General features: G+C 31.1%; 1 protein-coding gene across 1 annotated transcript in view; it reads left to right on the forward strand.

Annotated features, from left to right (window-relative positions):
* The window catches only part of LOC143231367 (uncharacterized), a 53,923-nt gene that overhangs the window by 6,878 nt on the left and 33,544 nt on the right, over positions 1-13,501 (forward strand). The window contains exons 2-4 of the mRNA XM_076465911.1: positions 5,806-5,936; positions 10,474-10,559; positions 11,597-11,692. Coding sequence (XP_076322026.1) covers positions 5,806-5,936; positions 10,474-10,559; positions 11,597-11,692 — 313 coding nt within the window. The remainder of the gene's footprint in view (positions 1-5,805; positions 5,937-10,473; positions 10,560-11,596; positions 11,693-13,501) is intronic.

Genomic DNA, 13,501 nt, shown 5'->3' on the forward strand with positions numbered 1-13,501 from the left:
GGCAGACATTCTACATTCAGTAAAAGATTTTCCTAGCCCGCCTTTTCAATTGCATGTTTTCCAACAGCCAGAAAATGGCTACAGAAAGAATTTACTAAAATTAAGGCTGCAATGCTGGCTTGCTTTTTGCCATTCAATGTTAAGCCACTAAATCCTTCTCGCAGCGCCAGACGTTATTATTATTTTACCTGTAGTATATTTTAGGAATAACAGTGCATGGTGTATTTGGGCCAAAAAGGGTACATAGTACCACAAATGACACTTCGAAAAACGTAACCATGCTGACATTAAAAGATAACCAAATTGAATGTGTAACTGCAATTGTAATGGAATAATGGTAAATTAATTGATAATAGAAAAGGGCAAATTAGAGATACAACTAGTTGGTGAGCAAAGAAAAGCCAAAAGAAATCATTCAGTTTCTTAGACGAGATATTATCGACCCAGCTGTAAAATTACAGTAAACCTTTAGGAACACTCAAATAAACAATACCACTCTTGTGAAGCTTAACCAGTTACAAATAGAGGAAATTCATTGGAGTGGAAAACTTGTTACACATCTGTAACAAAAGTAAAGATAATCTTATATAAAAGGAAGCGCTAGATACCATAAAAAGCTCAAATAACTGTAATTGGCTTTTGCTTTATAGACTGGTTGAAATAAAACCAAACTTCAAAATTTCATAATAACAGTCAGTTCCAAAAATCAAATATTAAATATTGTCCTAAGCTGTATTTTCATTGCTTTAACTTATACATTAGGTAGAAGGCACATAAAATTAAAACAAGCCTAGAATGTTTTAGATTGCGTCATGAAAATCTAGTAACTTAGAGGAATATTAAATGTGAGACATCAGGTATAAATACGAGTGGTCCAGTCGACTTGTAAACTGGCAAAAAACCAGCGAGTTATTCACTAGTTTTGTTTTTCTGTTAGTGTGTGTGTTTTCTTATAGCAAAGCCACATCGGGTTATCTGCTTAGCCCACCGAGGTGAATCGAACCCCCTATTTTAATGTTGTAAATCCATAGACTTACCGCTGTACTAGCGGGGGACTTCTGTTAGTTCAGTGCTAGTTATTTAGTGAAATACCTAGTGATGATCTTAAACTAATGTAGTCAACACTTAACTGAAAGATGATCAGGGAAAAGATACGAGTTTGAATTATTCAGTGGATCAAAAATAGAGCAGGAAGACTGTCATGGTAAACAGTTACTCTATAAACCTCAAAGTGAAAAATGTATTGGGCACAGTTGGACTCGTTATACTTATAAATGAATTTGTTATGTTGGAAATGGGAAGATATCAGTGGCTTCGTATTTATCTCCAAAGATTCAGAATGAGTTCGTTTACCTTTTGGGGAAGTATGTAAAAGAGAAAATAGTGGCTGATATCAAGAAAGCAAAGTATTTTGGGATTATTTTTGACAGCACTTCTGATATGTCCTACACTGATCAGATATGTGATCAGATACATCCATATTGAATGTGACAAAGTTGAAGTAAAGGAATCATTCTTGGGTTTCTTCCCTATTGCCAGGAAGATTACTGCTGAACTCACGGAGGATATCCCGTGCCATGGTCAAGGATATGACAACGCTGCAATTATGGCTGGGATTCATGTGGTGTTCAGTCAAAGATCAGAGAGATTAATCCCAAGGCTTTGCTTGTGCATTGTGCAAATCATTCTTTGAACCTTTGCGGAGTGCAATCATTTCAGATATGGCAAAGAATGCTGGTTTCACACTGTCAGAGGAAGTAAATAGAGCTATGTTTGAATGTCTTGACCACTGACATCAAGAAATGGGGATTCATTCAAAGTAATGGATCAAATTCTGTCAGTCTTTACTGTTATTCAACAAAATATTTTGGTTGTTGCAACATAAGAACTTCGGAAGTGTATTCCAAGCCTGACTCAGGTTATCAAAGAATTCTCTGATGAAGATATCATTATGGAAATTGGGCAACTTCAGAAGTATCTACATTATGAAGCACTCTGTCATCCTAATAATATTCCAAGTATTGGACACTTAGATGTTATGAAGACACTGGAGCATTTAAGAGAATGGGCTGGGTGCCAGGGATCTGTAAAGAATTGTAACTTGTTAATTATGTAGGGAGGGTAAACTTCCATAAAAGAAACAGCACAGATACATACAGCGATACTGTGTTGGGGTACTTATTGAGGACGTTAATGTCAATGTGCCTGACATTCTGGTACAGGATAACAGTGGAGATAGATACACCATGGTTTTGATGGATTATTTCACCATGGCGTAGAAAATAATGCTGTTTCTACAAGAAAAAAAAAATTCTAACAAGGCAACTCGTCAATAAATTCGTTTCAAGATTTAGAGTATCTATGGAACTCTATTCCAGTCAGAGACATAACGTTGAGACAACCTTGTTTGTAGATATGTGTCACGTTTTGGGAATTAAAACAACTAGGAAAACGTATATCTTTTGAGGAGATGATGAGAAAATACAGTCACACACGCTAATCCAATTAATCATTTTCGGCATGAACTCAGGAAATATGGGATAAAGATCTTCCACAGCTACTGACTAGTTATTGTACAGAAGTATGTGAAGCTACAAGCAATACCTACTAACTGTTATGAATATTTACATGTGTGATATCAGATATAAATACAAGTGGGCCAATCAATTAGTAAGATAGCAATGAATGGGTGAAGTATTGAGATGTTTTCAGTTAGTTCGATATCAGCCATTCGCTGACATATCTACTAATGTATTTTGATCAGTGTATTTCACGTATATTCAATGATTCAAACAATTTGTTGCGAAAATGTATCAACTTTTTTTTTTACGTTAGTTGTATTCCCGTTAGCAAGCAACTTACGTTTAAGCGTCATTTGGAAATTTAGACCTATTAAGTCGCAACAGTGTGTTCCAAGCTCTATCTTTACCGTTGTAATATAAATGTTAACTTAACCAGAAAGAGCCATCAGCGACATTAAGATTTGAAGGATTTAATAAGACAGGCTTAGAACTTCTAAAATACTCTGCGAATATGACGCATTATACTCTAATACATTCAAAACTACATTATAAAGACGAGATAGTTGTGAAAGTTGTAGAGTTTAGTTTCATGACAGAAGGTGAAACTGTATGTTAGCTATAGTGATTAGTTTCTACAAGTACTTTTTTAACTTTTGTCGATGTCATTTCTAGCATTGAGCTGTAGCAAATTTACGACAGTTACAAACGTTACAGGCTATGGAGCGGGCTTCATTTTATTTCACCAAATAAGTTAAATAAAGTCGCTCAACGAAATAACAACGTTACAAAGATATCTATATATATTTCTAATTTTAAGATACTAAAGTAATTACAGGAAGCCAGCATAAATAAACGACAGGTATAAATCACTGGTTCACCGGTTAGCTTAAGAGCTTATAACATTAACATTCGAAATTCAGTTCCTTTGTATGAAACAGTGAAGAAAACCCATCATGTGCTATAAAATGGACAAACAAATGTCACAGGCTATTAAATAAGTTAATTAATTGATCACATAATTTCAAGTGAACTAAATATGTGTGTGTGTGTGTGTTTTCTTATAGCAAAGCCGCATCGGGCTATCTGCTGAGCCCACTGAGGGGAATCGAACCGCTGATTTTAGCGTTGTAAATCCGTAGACATACCGCTGTACTAGCGGGGGACTGAACTAAATATCACATTCATCTCTAGGACAGAAAATCAGACTCACGAATGAATAGGATTTAGCAGAGTATATTTTGTTAATATAAATAGTATTTCAACCGTTGCAGTTTCTCTCGTATTCCAGCAAGCCTAAAGAATCCTGATATTAGGCGAAAATCCTTGTTGGTACTGAATAAGCAGAAATAGTGTGGTTGACATCTTATTACGTACTGTTCTTTACTTTTGCTCATAAGTTCTTATTAACAACTCTAGTATCAATAAATATTTGGAACTTTTTTTTTTTTACATTTCAGGTGTAAGTGTAGAATTTGAACAACAGACATGTTTACGAGAGTTAGGATTGGACGTTTCCATAATTTCACATTATATATGAGGTCAATAATTTTGTAAACCTTATTTATTCATAGTGAATTCAATATATTAATAAAACTTACATAATATAAGCTGTTTCATGCCTGAAAATCTTAAATGTTGAAAAACCATTCAAAAACCGAACTAGTTTCAATTTGTTTTAAAATAGCTTATTCAAAGATTTATGCAGATTTCTCTCGCATCAGTCCTTTGGCTGGGCCTCCCAATGACTTAGCTGTAAGAACGAAGGCGTATAGTATTACAAATTGGGTTTCGACACCTGTAATTGACACAACACAAATAGCCATTGTGTAACTTTCTTCATATTAACAAACAAATAAACCTATGGTTGGTCAGCATAAGCAGATATGTAATTTTAACTCATACAAATTTTATGTTCTTCTCAGTCTCTTACCCCCCCCCCCTCCAATGGCACAGCAGTATATTTGCGGACTCAACCACTAGAAATCGGGCTTCAATACCCATGGTGGGCAGAACACGTATAGCCCAATGTGTAGCTTCGTGCTTAATTCCAAACAAACCAAACCCAGTCTCGTGAGTATTTTTTTGTTATTTTTAGTTTATTGCAGTGGATGGAGCAGTTTAGGTGGATCAGCAAGTCTCTTATTGTCCCTAAATAGTGTTATGTTGTTTATAAGTATACTTTGGATAGGAATAACCTTAACAGTGTTATGGAAGAAAATAATTTTGGGGTAGTGGTGTTAGATATATACGACTATTTAATTTTAATACAATTTTATCTTTTATACGGTTTGAGTGTAGTATTTTTATAAGTGATACTTTTTTGCAGGTTTAGTTACGTAAATGTGTACGAATCAGACGTTATGTAGTTCAGTTGTTATGAATTGGCGCTTCTTATATTATCTTTTTTCTTGTTGTTTTGTTGGGTATCATTGCATTATAAACAAAAAATAAATCCAGGAAAGTATGTCTAAATAAACAGAACTAGCTGGAAAAGAAAACATTTATTCTGTCTCCCATATTATTTGTTCATTGTTAATCACAAAGTTACACAATGGACTATTTGCACTCTGCCTAATGCGAATATCAAAACCCGATTTTTAGTATTATAGTTCCAAAGACTTGATGCTATGAGGTGGTCAAAAATGGTTAAAATAGAAGTCTGAGGCTTCTACCATTGCTGCGGTTTTCAAGTAGGCCCCGAATTCCATTCCCCGTCCACCCATGTTAAAAGAGGTTATCTCATTGATTTCAGTACCTAAAGGTTAATTAACATCTGTGGGTATCTTTATGAAGTTATAATACTAAAGTTCGGGGTTCAGTTCCTCAATGTGGAGAACAAAGTTTGGATACAATAGTGTATAGTTGAATACGAAACAACCAAAACACACACAAACTGTCTTCTGTTAAAAGTTAATACATAACACTAATTATTGTTGTTTTTATTTTATGGAATCTTACTGGAATAATCAGAAATGTAAAAAATTATACTTACCAAGAAGTGTTATGAAATCAGTTATTTAGCTCAGAAGGTAGAGCATTTGTCTGGCGTGGGAAAGGTCTTAAGCTAATCAAAGTATACATGAGGAAATAAATTTATGAATATCGTGAAAAAAAAGTTATTGCATTTTTACAGTTCAGTTCCAGACAAACTTTTATAACATTACCTATGCTGTATGTTCTTGTTACTTGAACAATATAATTAATTTTGTAAGTAACATTTTTTTCATGGTTATTGTTTACACACACACATAAAGACATATATAAGTTTTAATTTTTTATTCAGTTAAGTGGTTTATGGTACGAAACCGAACGAATACTGACGAATTCTGAAGACAGCAGAGGGTGTGATGTTTTCTACGTAGAACCTGCAAGTGGATCTGACGTAAAAATATATTTTTCTTCAAAAGATCTCCGGTAGGTGAAAAGAAGGTGATGTATGAAAAAATAAAAGGTATTTTAAAAAATAATTTATTATTTATTTAATAATCTGTTCGATGTTTTGTTTTGAACTATATCGAACTGACAAACTACCAAAAATAGTAATAAGATATTAAAACTGTTAAGTATAAATTTATGGAACAACATTAAAACGCATTTTTAACAACTAAACTTTGATAGCTGTACCTTAAAGTTAACGATAATCATACGAATCTATCGTTACTTCTATATTTGTATGGTGTATTAGGTTAGCTACAGTTATCGCTAAGCTGAAAACCTTCCGTACTATTTTTGTTCTGTAAAATTAGTTTCGAGATAATCTACTTTGACTGGGGAGTTTAGGTTAAGTAAGTTTGTAGGCATATAAATTTTTCTTTGGTGGTCTTAAAAACGTTGGTTTAAATCACCGCCATGGCAAGCCATTTTCTTTTTCTTTGATCAGATTTATGTGATAGAGGTGGTAAATTTGAGCTTCTGATTTTACGTTATTGCCAAACAATTTTTATTTTTTTAACTTTTACTAAAAAAGAAATATTTCGGTGTTTAATGGTTTAGGTAGTTATACCTATAGGCCTATTAATCTTACATTAGTAGTAACAAAATAGTTTAATATTCTTAAAAGGTGCATTAAATTTGCTGATGATATTAAGGTTTTGGATTTTGCTGGTTGTCGCTAGGATGTTGGTGCTGTACAAAACAAGTTAGATTTTTTGATATTATCATTTATTGTAATTTAAATTAGAAGTTTAAATACGATAACAGTATTATGGAGGTAAACGAAACTGTTGTGATGGTTAACAGTGTAAAACTATTCATGCGGTTTGCTGTCGTTTCTAGTAGCAAGGTGAACAGCATTTTTGGTTGTATTTCAGAGATATTTTTAAAAAGGTTAGTTTAGTGGATAAGAAAGCCTTGAAGGACTTAACAGACCTGTTGTTATATTTAAATGTAATTATTTGGATTTCTAAAATGCTTTTGTTCAGGCTTCTCATGAGATGATAGTTAATAGACACAAGTCATGATACAAGCATTTCACATTTGATCATAAGGTCTTGCATTTAATAGTTCTCCATGTACTGAAAAGCTGTAAGTAAAAAAAAAAGTTTCCCTGCTTGCATGGGATTTCTATGGAAGGGTTGCAGCAATATTACAGAATAGTCAGAGCAGAGACTAAACCACTTTGTCATTGTGATTATGAACAGAAACAATTGTGTAATTGGCAAAGGACATGTCCTTAATTATAAAAAAATATTAAGTTTCTATTACATGTTATTAGGAAGAGCATTTTTGTTAGGTATCTGATGTTACAACAACCATATGGTTTTCATTAATTTCACAGTGTCACAGAAATACAAAAAAAAAAGAACTTATGCAAGCATAAGGGCGTGTAGAACTGATATTTTTATTCTGTAACATGATGTATATGATGCCATGTTTCTTTAATAAAATCATAAGCAGTGTTCTTTTGAATGCCATCTTGTTGTACAAGATTTTAAACCTTCCCACATGTGAAACTTGTGAACTGTCTGTACACATTACTCATCATTTCCTAACACTGAATTTTTTATGAGAATAATAAATTATGCCTTTATATCATTATATGGTCTCTTAACAAGTCACTGATCCAAACTAATCTTTTTTTATGCAAAGTTTTTTATGCAGTTGTTGGGATCATTAATCAGTTACATTCAACTAGTCATTTTCTCTCACATAAAACTACTATTTCTATTTTTACCTTCATTTCTTTATAAAACACTTTCAAACCATTCTTTATTGTGAAGGATTTAATTACTTATTTGATCTTAAATGTTCTTTGTGAATGTATCATGTATACGCAACAGTGTATGAAAGTTATAACACGTTGAAGATTCTGTTCTATGAGTTTGTCCAACAAAGTTTCACAAGAATGCTAAAACTGACTAAATTAATACTTTATTTAAAATAACTATATTTAGATTTCATATGATAGAACTAGAAAATATTCTTGCTAGAATAGTGATATGTTTTCAGAGATAACAAACTCGTGCTGAAAAAATAACAAACAGTACATATTTATGTGCCAAAATAACTTGTGATGATACTTAGCTGACCTCTGCATAGATTAAAATGATTCATAAGGTGGAAATCAAAGAATTATAAAAAAGATTAAGGTCATAGTGATATGGAAAAAAATTTGATTTTAATTATTTTTGAATTTTTATAATTTCATAATCATTGAAGTAAAACTTACAGATTAGGAAATGTGTGAGAGTAAAAATCTCAGAAGTTGTTGATAGGGGCAGAAGTTTAGAATGAATAAATTAAAGTAATTAATATGTCCAAATTTACATGGAAAGCCAGAAGAAACTAGAACTGCATGTGCTTGCCTAGAAATCGGTAAATAGAACAGCTTAAAGGCTGCTGCACTGTATCAAGTTTTATCTAGCACGTTATGACAGCCAGACCTTTTCAGTGGTTTCTATCTAGTCAGAGCTAGCTGTAATTAATTAGGACTCTCATTCATGTAAATATGTTAATGACTTAATGAGCAAGTTATTCTGCAATTAAATATTTTTTGAGAGAATAATAAATATTAACTTGCCATAACTATTTTTCACTAATGCAATATTAGCCTAAATAACACTGGTTATGTTTTTAATAAGTGAGCAGTATATCAAGTTAGAACTAAAATATTAAGATAAATATGGTGAACATGGACAACAGGCAGTGGTATGACAACTTGTGTAACCAGTGACTACATTCCTCATGTTTATGAGTTAAGTATAAGCAGTTGAAGTGGAAGATGTGTATACTGTTGCCTTTTTCACAAGTTGTGAAACTAATTGATTGAACAGAACATCTTATAACTAATAAAAAAATAATGAGAAATTGTAATTTCAGAAATTAAATTAATTGGATAGCTGGAGTTACTGAAAACAGTAATAATTGAAAGTACTAGTTTAAGTTGATTATTTTCCTGAAATTAATCTGTTGTTTTAATGCTCATGAGTAATGAATTATATCAAGTTAACCAACCAGCCAGTTCTTTTGCTGTATAGAAACTTAAAAAGTAATATGCATATTATTACATTTCAAATTAGAAATATTCATCTGAAATTTATATTAAGAAACTAAACTAAGTGAAACAATTTTAATTAAAATATTAAAAGTAATGCTTGGAAAGAAATTTTTACTGCTGTTTTTGTGGTAAATTATCATGCTGCACTAGAAACTTTGTACTTCAAAGTTTAACAATGTTAATCATTTCATGTTGGGCCATTTGTGATGCTGGCAACATTTTTGTCTCTTCAAAAATAAATTAGTTCAGAAAAAAATAATTTATTCTTCATAGTTTATAATGTTTTCCACAAAATATCAAGGACATATATATATGTATGTAAGTATATAGTGTTATATGACTAAATGTATTTAGACTGAACATTTGTATTTTTGTGTTATATGTAGTTATTCTTCCATGAAAAATGGGTAATTTATATTTAGTTCCTAATTTTTTATGATGTATACAAGGCTGGTCAAGTGGAAGATCTCATATATAACAAAATATAAAGTCTTACAGAAAACAAACATTTGAAATGTATTTAGGAGATTTAAGAAATCATGTGAATAATATTTGAGATTTTTGGAAGGAAGAATAGTTTTTTTAATCATAACATGAAATCACTTTGCACTTAGTCTAGTAATGAAACAAACTCTGTGTTCACAAACAAATCTTTAGTAAAAATATTTCATTAAAAAATCTGATTTTACACATACAAAATACATGTAATCTTTACTAAAAGTCTATCAGATTTTGTGAAAATGTACATGCTGTATCAAAAGTTATAGTGCAAATTCTTAACATGTAAAAATGTGTAGACAAATCAAATTTGTGTATATTATACTGAGCACATTGCAAAAGGGTTAATGAAACAAATTAAAAGACATTTTTGTTCAAACTTTTGTTTTTGTATTTTAAAAGGTGACTACTAGATGCTGAAAGGCTCCCATTAGGTGTAAATGATAGTTTCTTACTTTGGATATTTTTTAAGATTCTTCACAAAAGTATCTCTTTGAGTTATTCACTTATAAATTTAGAATGTTAAACAGGTTAGTTTTAAGTCAAAGTGAGGCTAGTTTTCTTTCATTCAGATTTGAAATAGTTAATGTTTCAGCATTCAGTATGTCATGCTGAGTGTTTGAGCAAGAGTCTACATTAAAAATAATATTGTGAGTGTTTTGAGGATTATTTAGTGAAGAAAATTCCTTCTTTCTTTTAAAACATTTTGTTTTTAAGAAGTAATGTAAATATCTGATGATCTTCTAAATTCTCAACATCAACTTTCAACAGTTCATTTTTTGTTCTGTAATATATGTAATACATAAGATTAATTTTATCTGATATTTGGCAAGACATTCAATTTGGAAGGTTTGCTGCATGTTTTCAATATATTGTCATTTTTATATACTTGTTTTAGATCACAGTAAATAGTGTGAACAATCAGCACCTAGTAATATCTAAAAATTGTGTTTATAGAACAGGTTTTGAAGAAGAGGGTCACGGACAAATCTCTAATTCCAGAGGAAAACCAGGCTCATTTGATCTCAAATTTGGGTCAGAAGGTGTGGCATTCTTTTATTTTTTTACATAGATTTTACATATATGTTTTTTAGTGTTGAGTGTTAGTTTGACAAAGTATTTTTACAGATTTAAAGAAAGGACTGTGAGAAATCACATTTATAAACATTTAAAACACCAGTTATTGGCTGGTGGTAACTGATACCATTGAGGCCAATATATTTAGACTATTTTAATAAATTACAGGATTTCTCAGACTAATATACTTGATCCTGTGGTGTTAAGAACAACAAAATAAATTTTACTTGTTGAAGGAGAACCTGTAATAGGGTTAGGGTTCAGTTGAGGTGAAGATTATCTGAAGGGGGCTTCTTTAATTTTATTTACTAATCAACAAATTATTTTTTCTCTCCCAAAAGGAACTTATATTTTGTGATAACTTAGACAGGCTTAGTGATCAATTTAAAATGAGAAAAATGTAATTTATCATCTGAAAACAAAAGAGGAGTTTATTATTATGTGTATTGTGAGAGCTGTCATGTTAAAGAAGACAATGAAGATTTAGGTGTGTTTATAGATAAGAATTTAAAGACAGGTATTAATTATTTGTGATAAAGCAATTATAACATACTTGCAGATCTTGTGCTTCAAGATATCAGTATTGCTTTATACAAGGTTTAGTTTTTTTCAAAATAGCATCACAGAGTTCAGTTTTGTTTTGTAATTTTGCTTAACTATCAAAAGGTACTGGCATAAATTTGTTGCTAATAAAGTTTAATTGAAGAGTTTAAGCTTCATATGATTCAAATACAAGAAATAAATACAGAAATCTAGGTTAAGGTGTATTATTTTTCTTTGAGCTACAAAAGTTTTGACCATTTTTGCTTGGAAATAGCATTGCATGATAATTGAAATGCATGGAAAGGTTATGTTATTTGGAAAGCATATTGGTTAGTTTTCTTTTTAATGGAATGCTGTTATTATTATTTTTTGTTAGTTCATTCTTTTATGTTTTCAAAGAAAATATTTCATAGTTGTAATGAATGTTGTGTTAATTTTGTTTTTCTTTTTATATTATTAGAGCCCAAAAAAATAAAATTTTACCTGGTGGACACTGATTACAATTTCTATGCCATCTTGTGGTCTTGTCAAGAACTAGCATCAGGGCAGCATTCAGGTAAGTAGAGAAACCTTATGTTGAATAGGTGATATAATTCTTATAAAAGCTTAAGTGATTGAACTGTATTTGCATCAGATCATCTGAAAAACACTATAGAATTCAACTGTATCATACGTTTAAGTGAATGTGGTTTGGAAATTTTACATTTTTGACATGGCAGAACTAATCATTGCCTCAAGAGAATAACTATTTCAGCAACATACATTTGATTTAACATTAGCAGTCTGTGATAGTTGAGTTTTGTGACATTAACATGGTAACTGGGTAACCTACAGTCGCCTATGTTATGTATTATAATTTATCTGGGATAAGTCTCAGATTTATTGTGTTACATAAGTTATGTATTATGATTTCAAATAGCTGGAAATATTTATTTTACTTTAAAAGTTAATTGAATGTCAATATGTATTGAACTTATGATATTTGCCAACAGGATTGATAAACATTTTTCTTTCTTAACACAAATATATTTTAATATAAAAATAATAATACAATTAATAATAATGGCTATTACAAGTAATAATTTACATACAAGAGTTCTACAGACTTGGAAAATATGTTGAGTGTGCTCTCTGTCTAGAACCGATTATTTTATCAGAGGTCCACGTCAATGACGAGCAAATTATTTCTGAGTTGATATTGTTACACTTTGCTTAAACTAGCTAACTGTCTATTATTGGCTAGTCTTGTGTTGCTTAAAAGCTGACTTTTTATTGACAAAGATACTTAATGCCCTCGTAGATATACTAATGTCCGAAGTTAAATGATTTGTAGTGTTTGAAATATACTCACATTTCTGGTTAAGTATCTGTTGTTTTATAATTAATAATCATTTATTACAGTTATAGATTATGAGGCTTATAGGTACTGACTGTATTGATCCAACAGTATTCTACTTTTTGTCTCTCTGCATCTTGTGATAGCTACCTCTTTTACTCATTAAGAAAGATTCTGAAGTATTCACTTGGAAACAATATTTGAAGATACACTAGTGCTTTATAAAACATATATTGTTGATTCTTACTCTTGAGAATCTTCTACACAGTTAGAGAAGAGGTAGAACTTGTGCAATACACATTTAACAATATATGCTACATGCATTAAACTGAAACAAAGTAGATATTAAAATAAATGTACATTAGTTAATATGTTACACCTCTACTGACACAATAAAGACACATCAAGTAATCCTAGGAGTAATTTAGTAACAGAAGAAGACAACTTACAAAAGAAAGTCCGTGAACACTGGACAAGTGGCATTCACGTGCTAATTGGCATGTTCCATTTGAAACTAGGAGATTACTGCCTATGTGATAAGTATTGACAAAGAAAATCCTTTCTTGTATTTGCCTTGGCAAAGTTAGTATTTCAGTGCTACAACTCAACATAATTTGGTGTCATATGTGCACAATAATTAAGTCAATCAACAATAAACATCTTGCATTCTCAGTATTATGTTACTTTTGCATTACATCATACACTGAAGTTGAAGGTTAGACAAAATGTACAAAATATAAATAGGAAACTTGCAAGTTATATAAGTTATGATTGTGTAATAACCAGATACAGTGCCTTGTAAAAGTATTCACCTTTACCAGTAATGTCACATTTTGATCTAATTCAAATCATGTAAACAATTTATTTTAATAAAATTTTCCATTGAAAATTCTAATGATAAAACTTAACACTGTTATATGTGAAGGAGGGTGAATGTCAACAAAACCTGCAAAGGAAATATATAAACTGAAATTTGTTGATAGCATAAGTATTCAGCCCCCTAAATCAGTACATGAAGGAAGAACCTTT

The sequence above is a fragment of the Tachypleus tridentatus genome, chromosome 11, assembly GCF_004210375.1.
Source record: "Tachypleus tridentatus isolate NWPU-2018 chromosome 11, ASM421037v1, whole genome shotgun sequence".
In the NCBI taxonomy this organism is placed as follows: domain Eukaryota; kingdom Metazoa; phylum Arthropoda; class Merostomata; order Xiphosura; family Limulidae; genus Tachypleus; species Tachypleus tridentatus.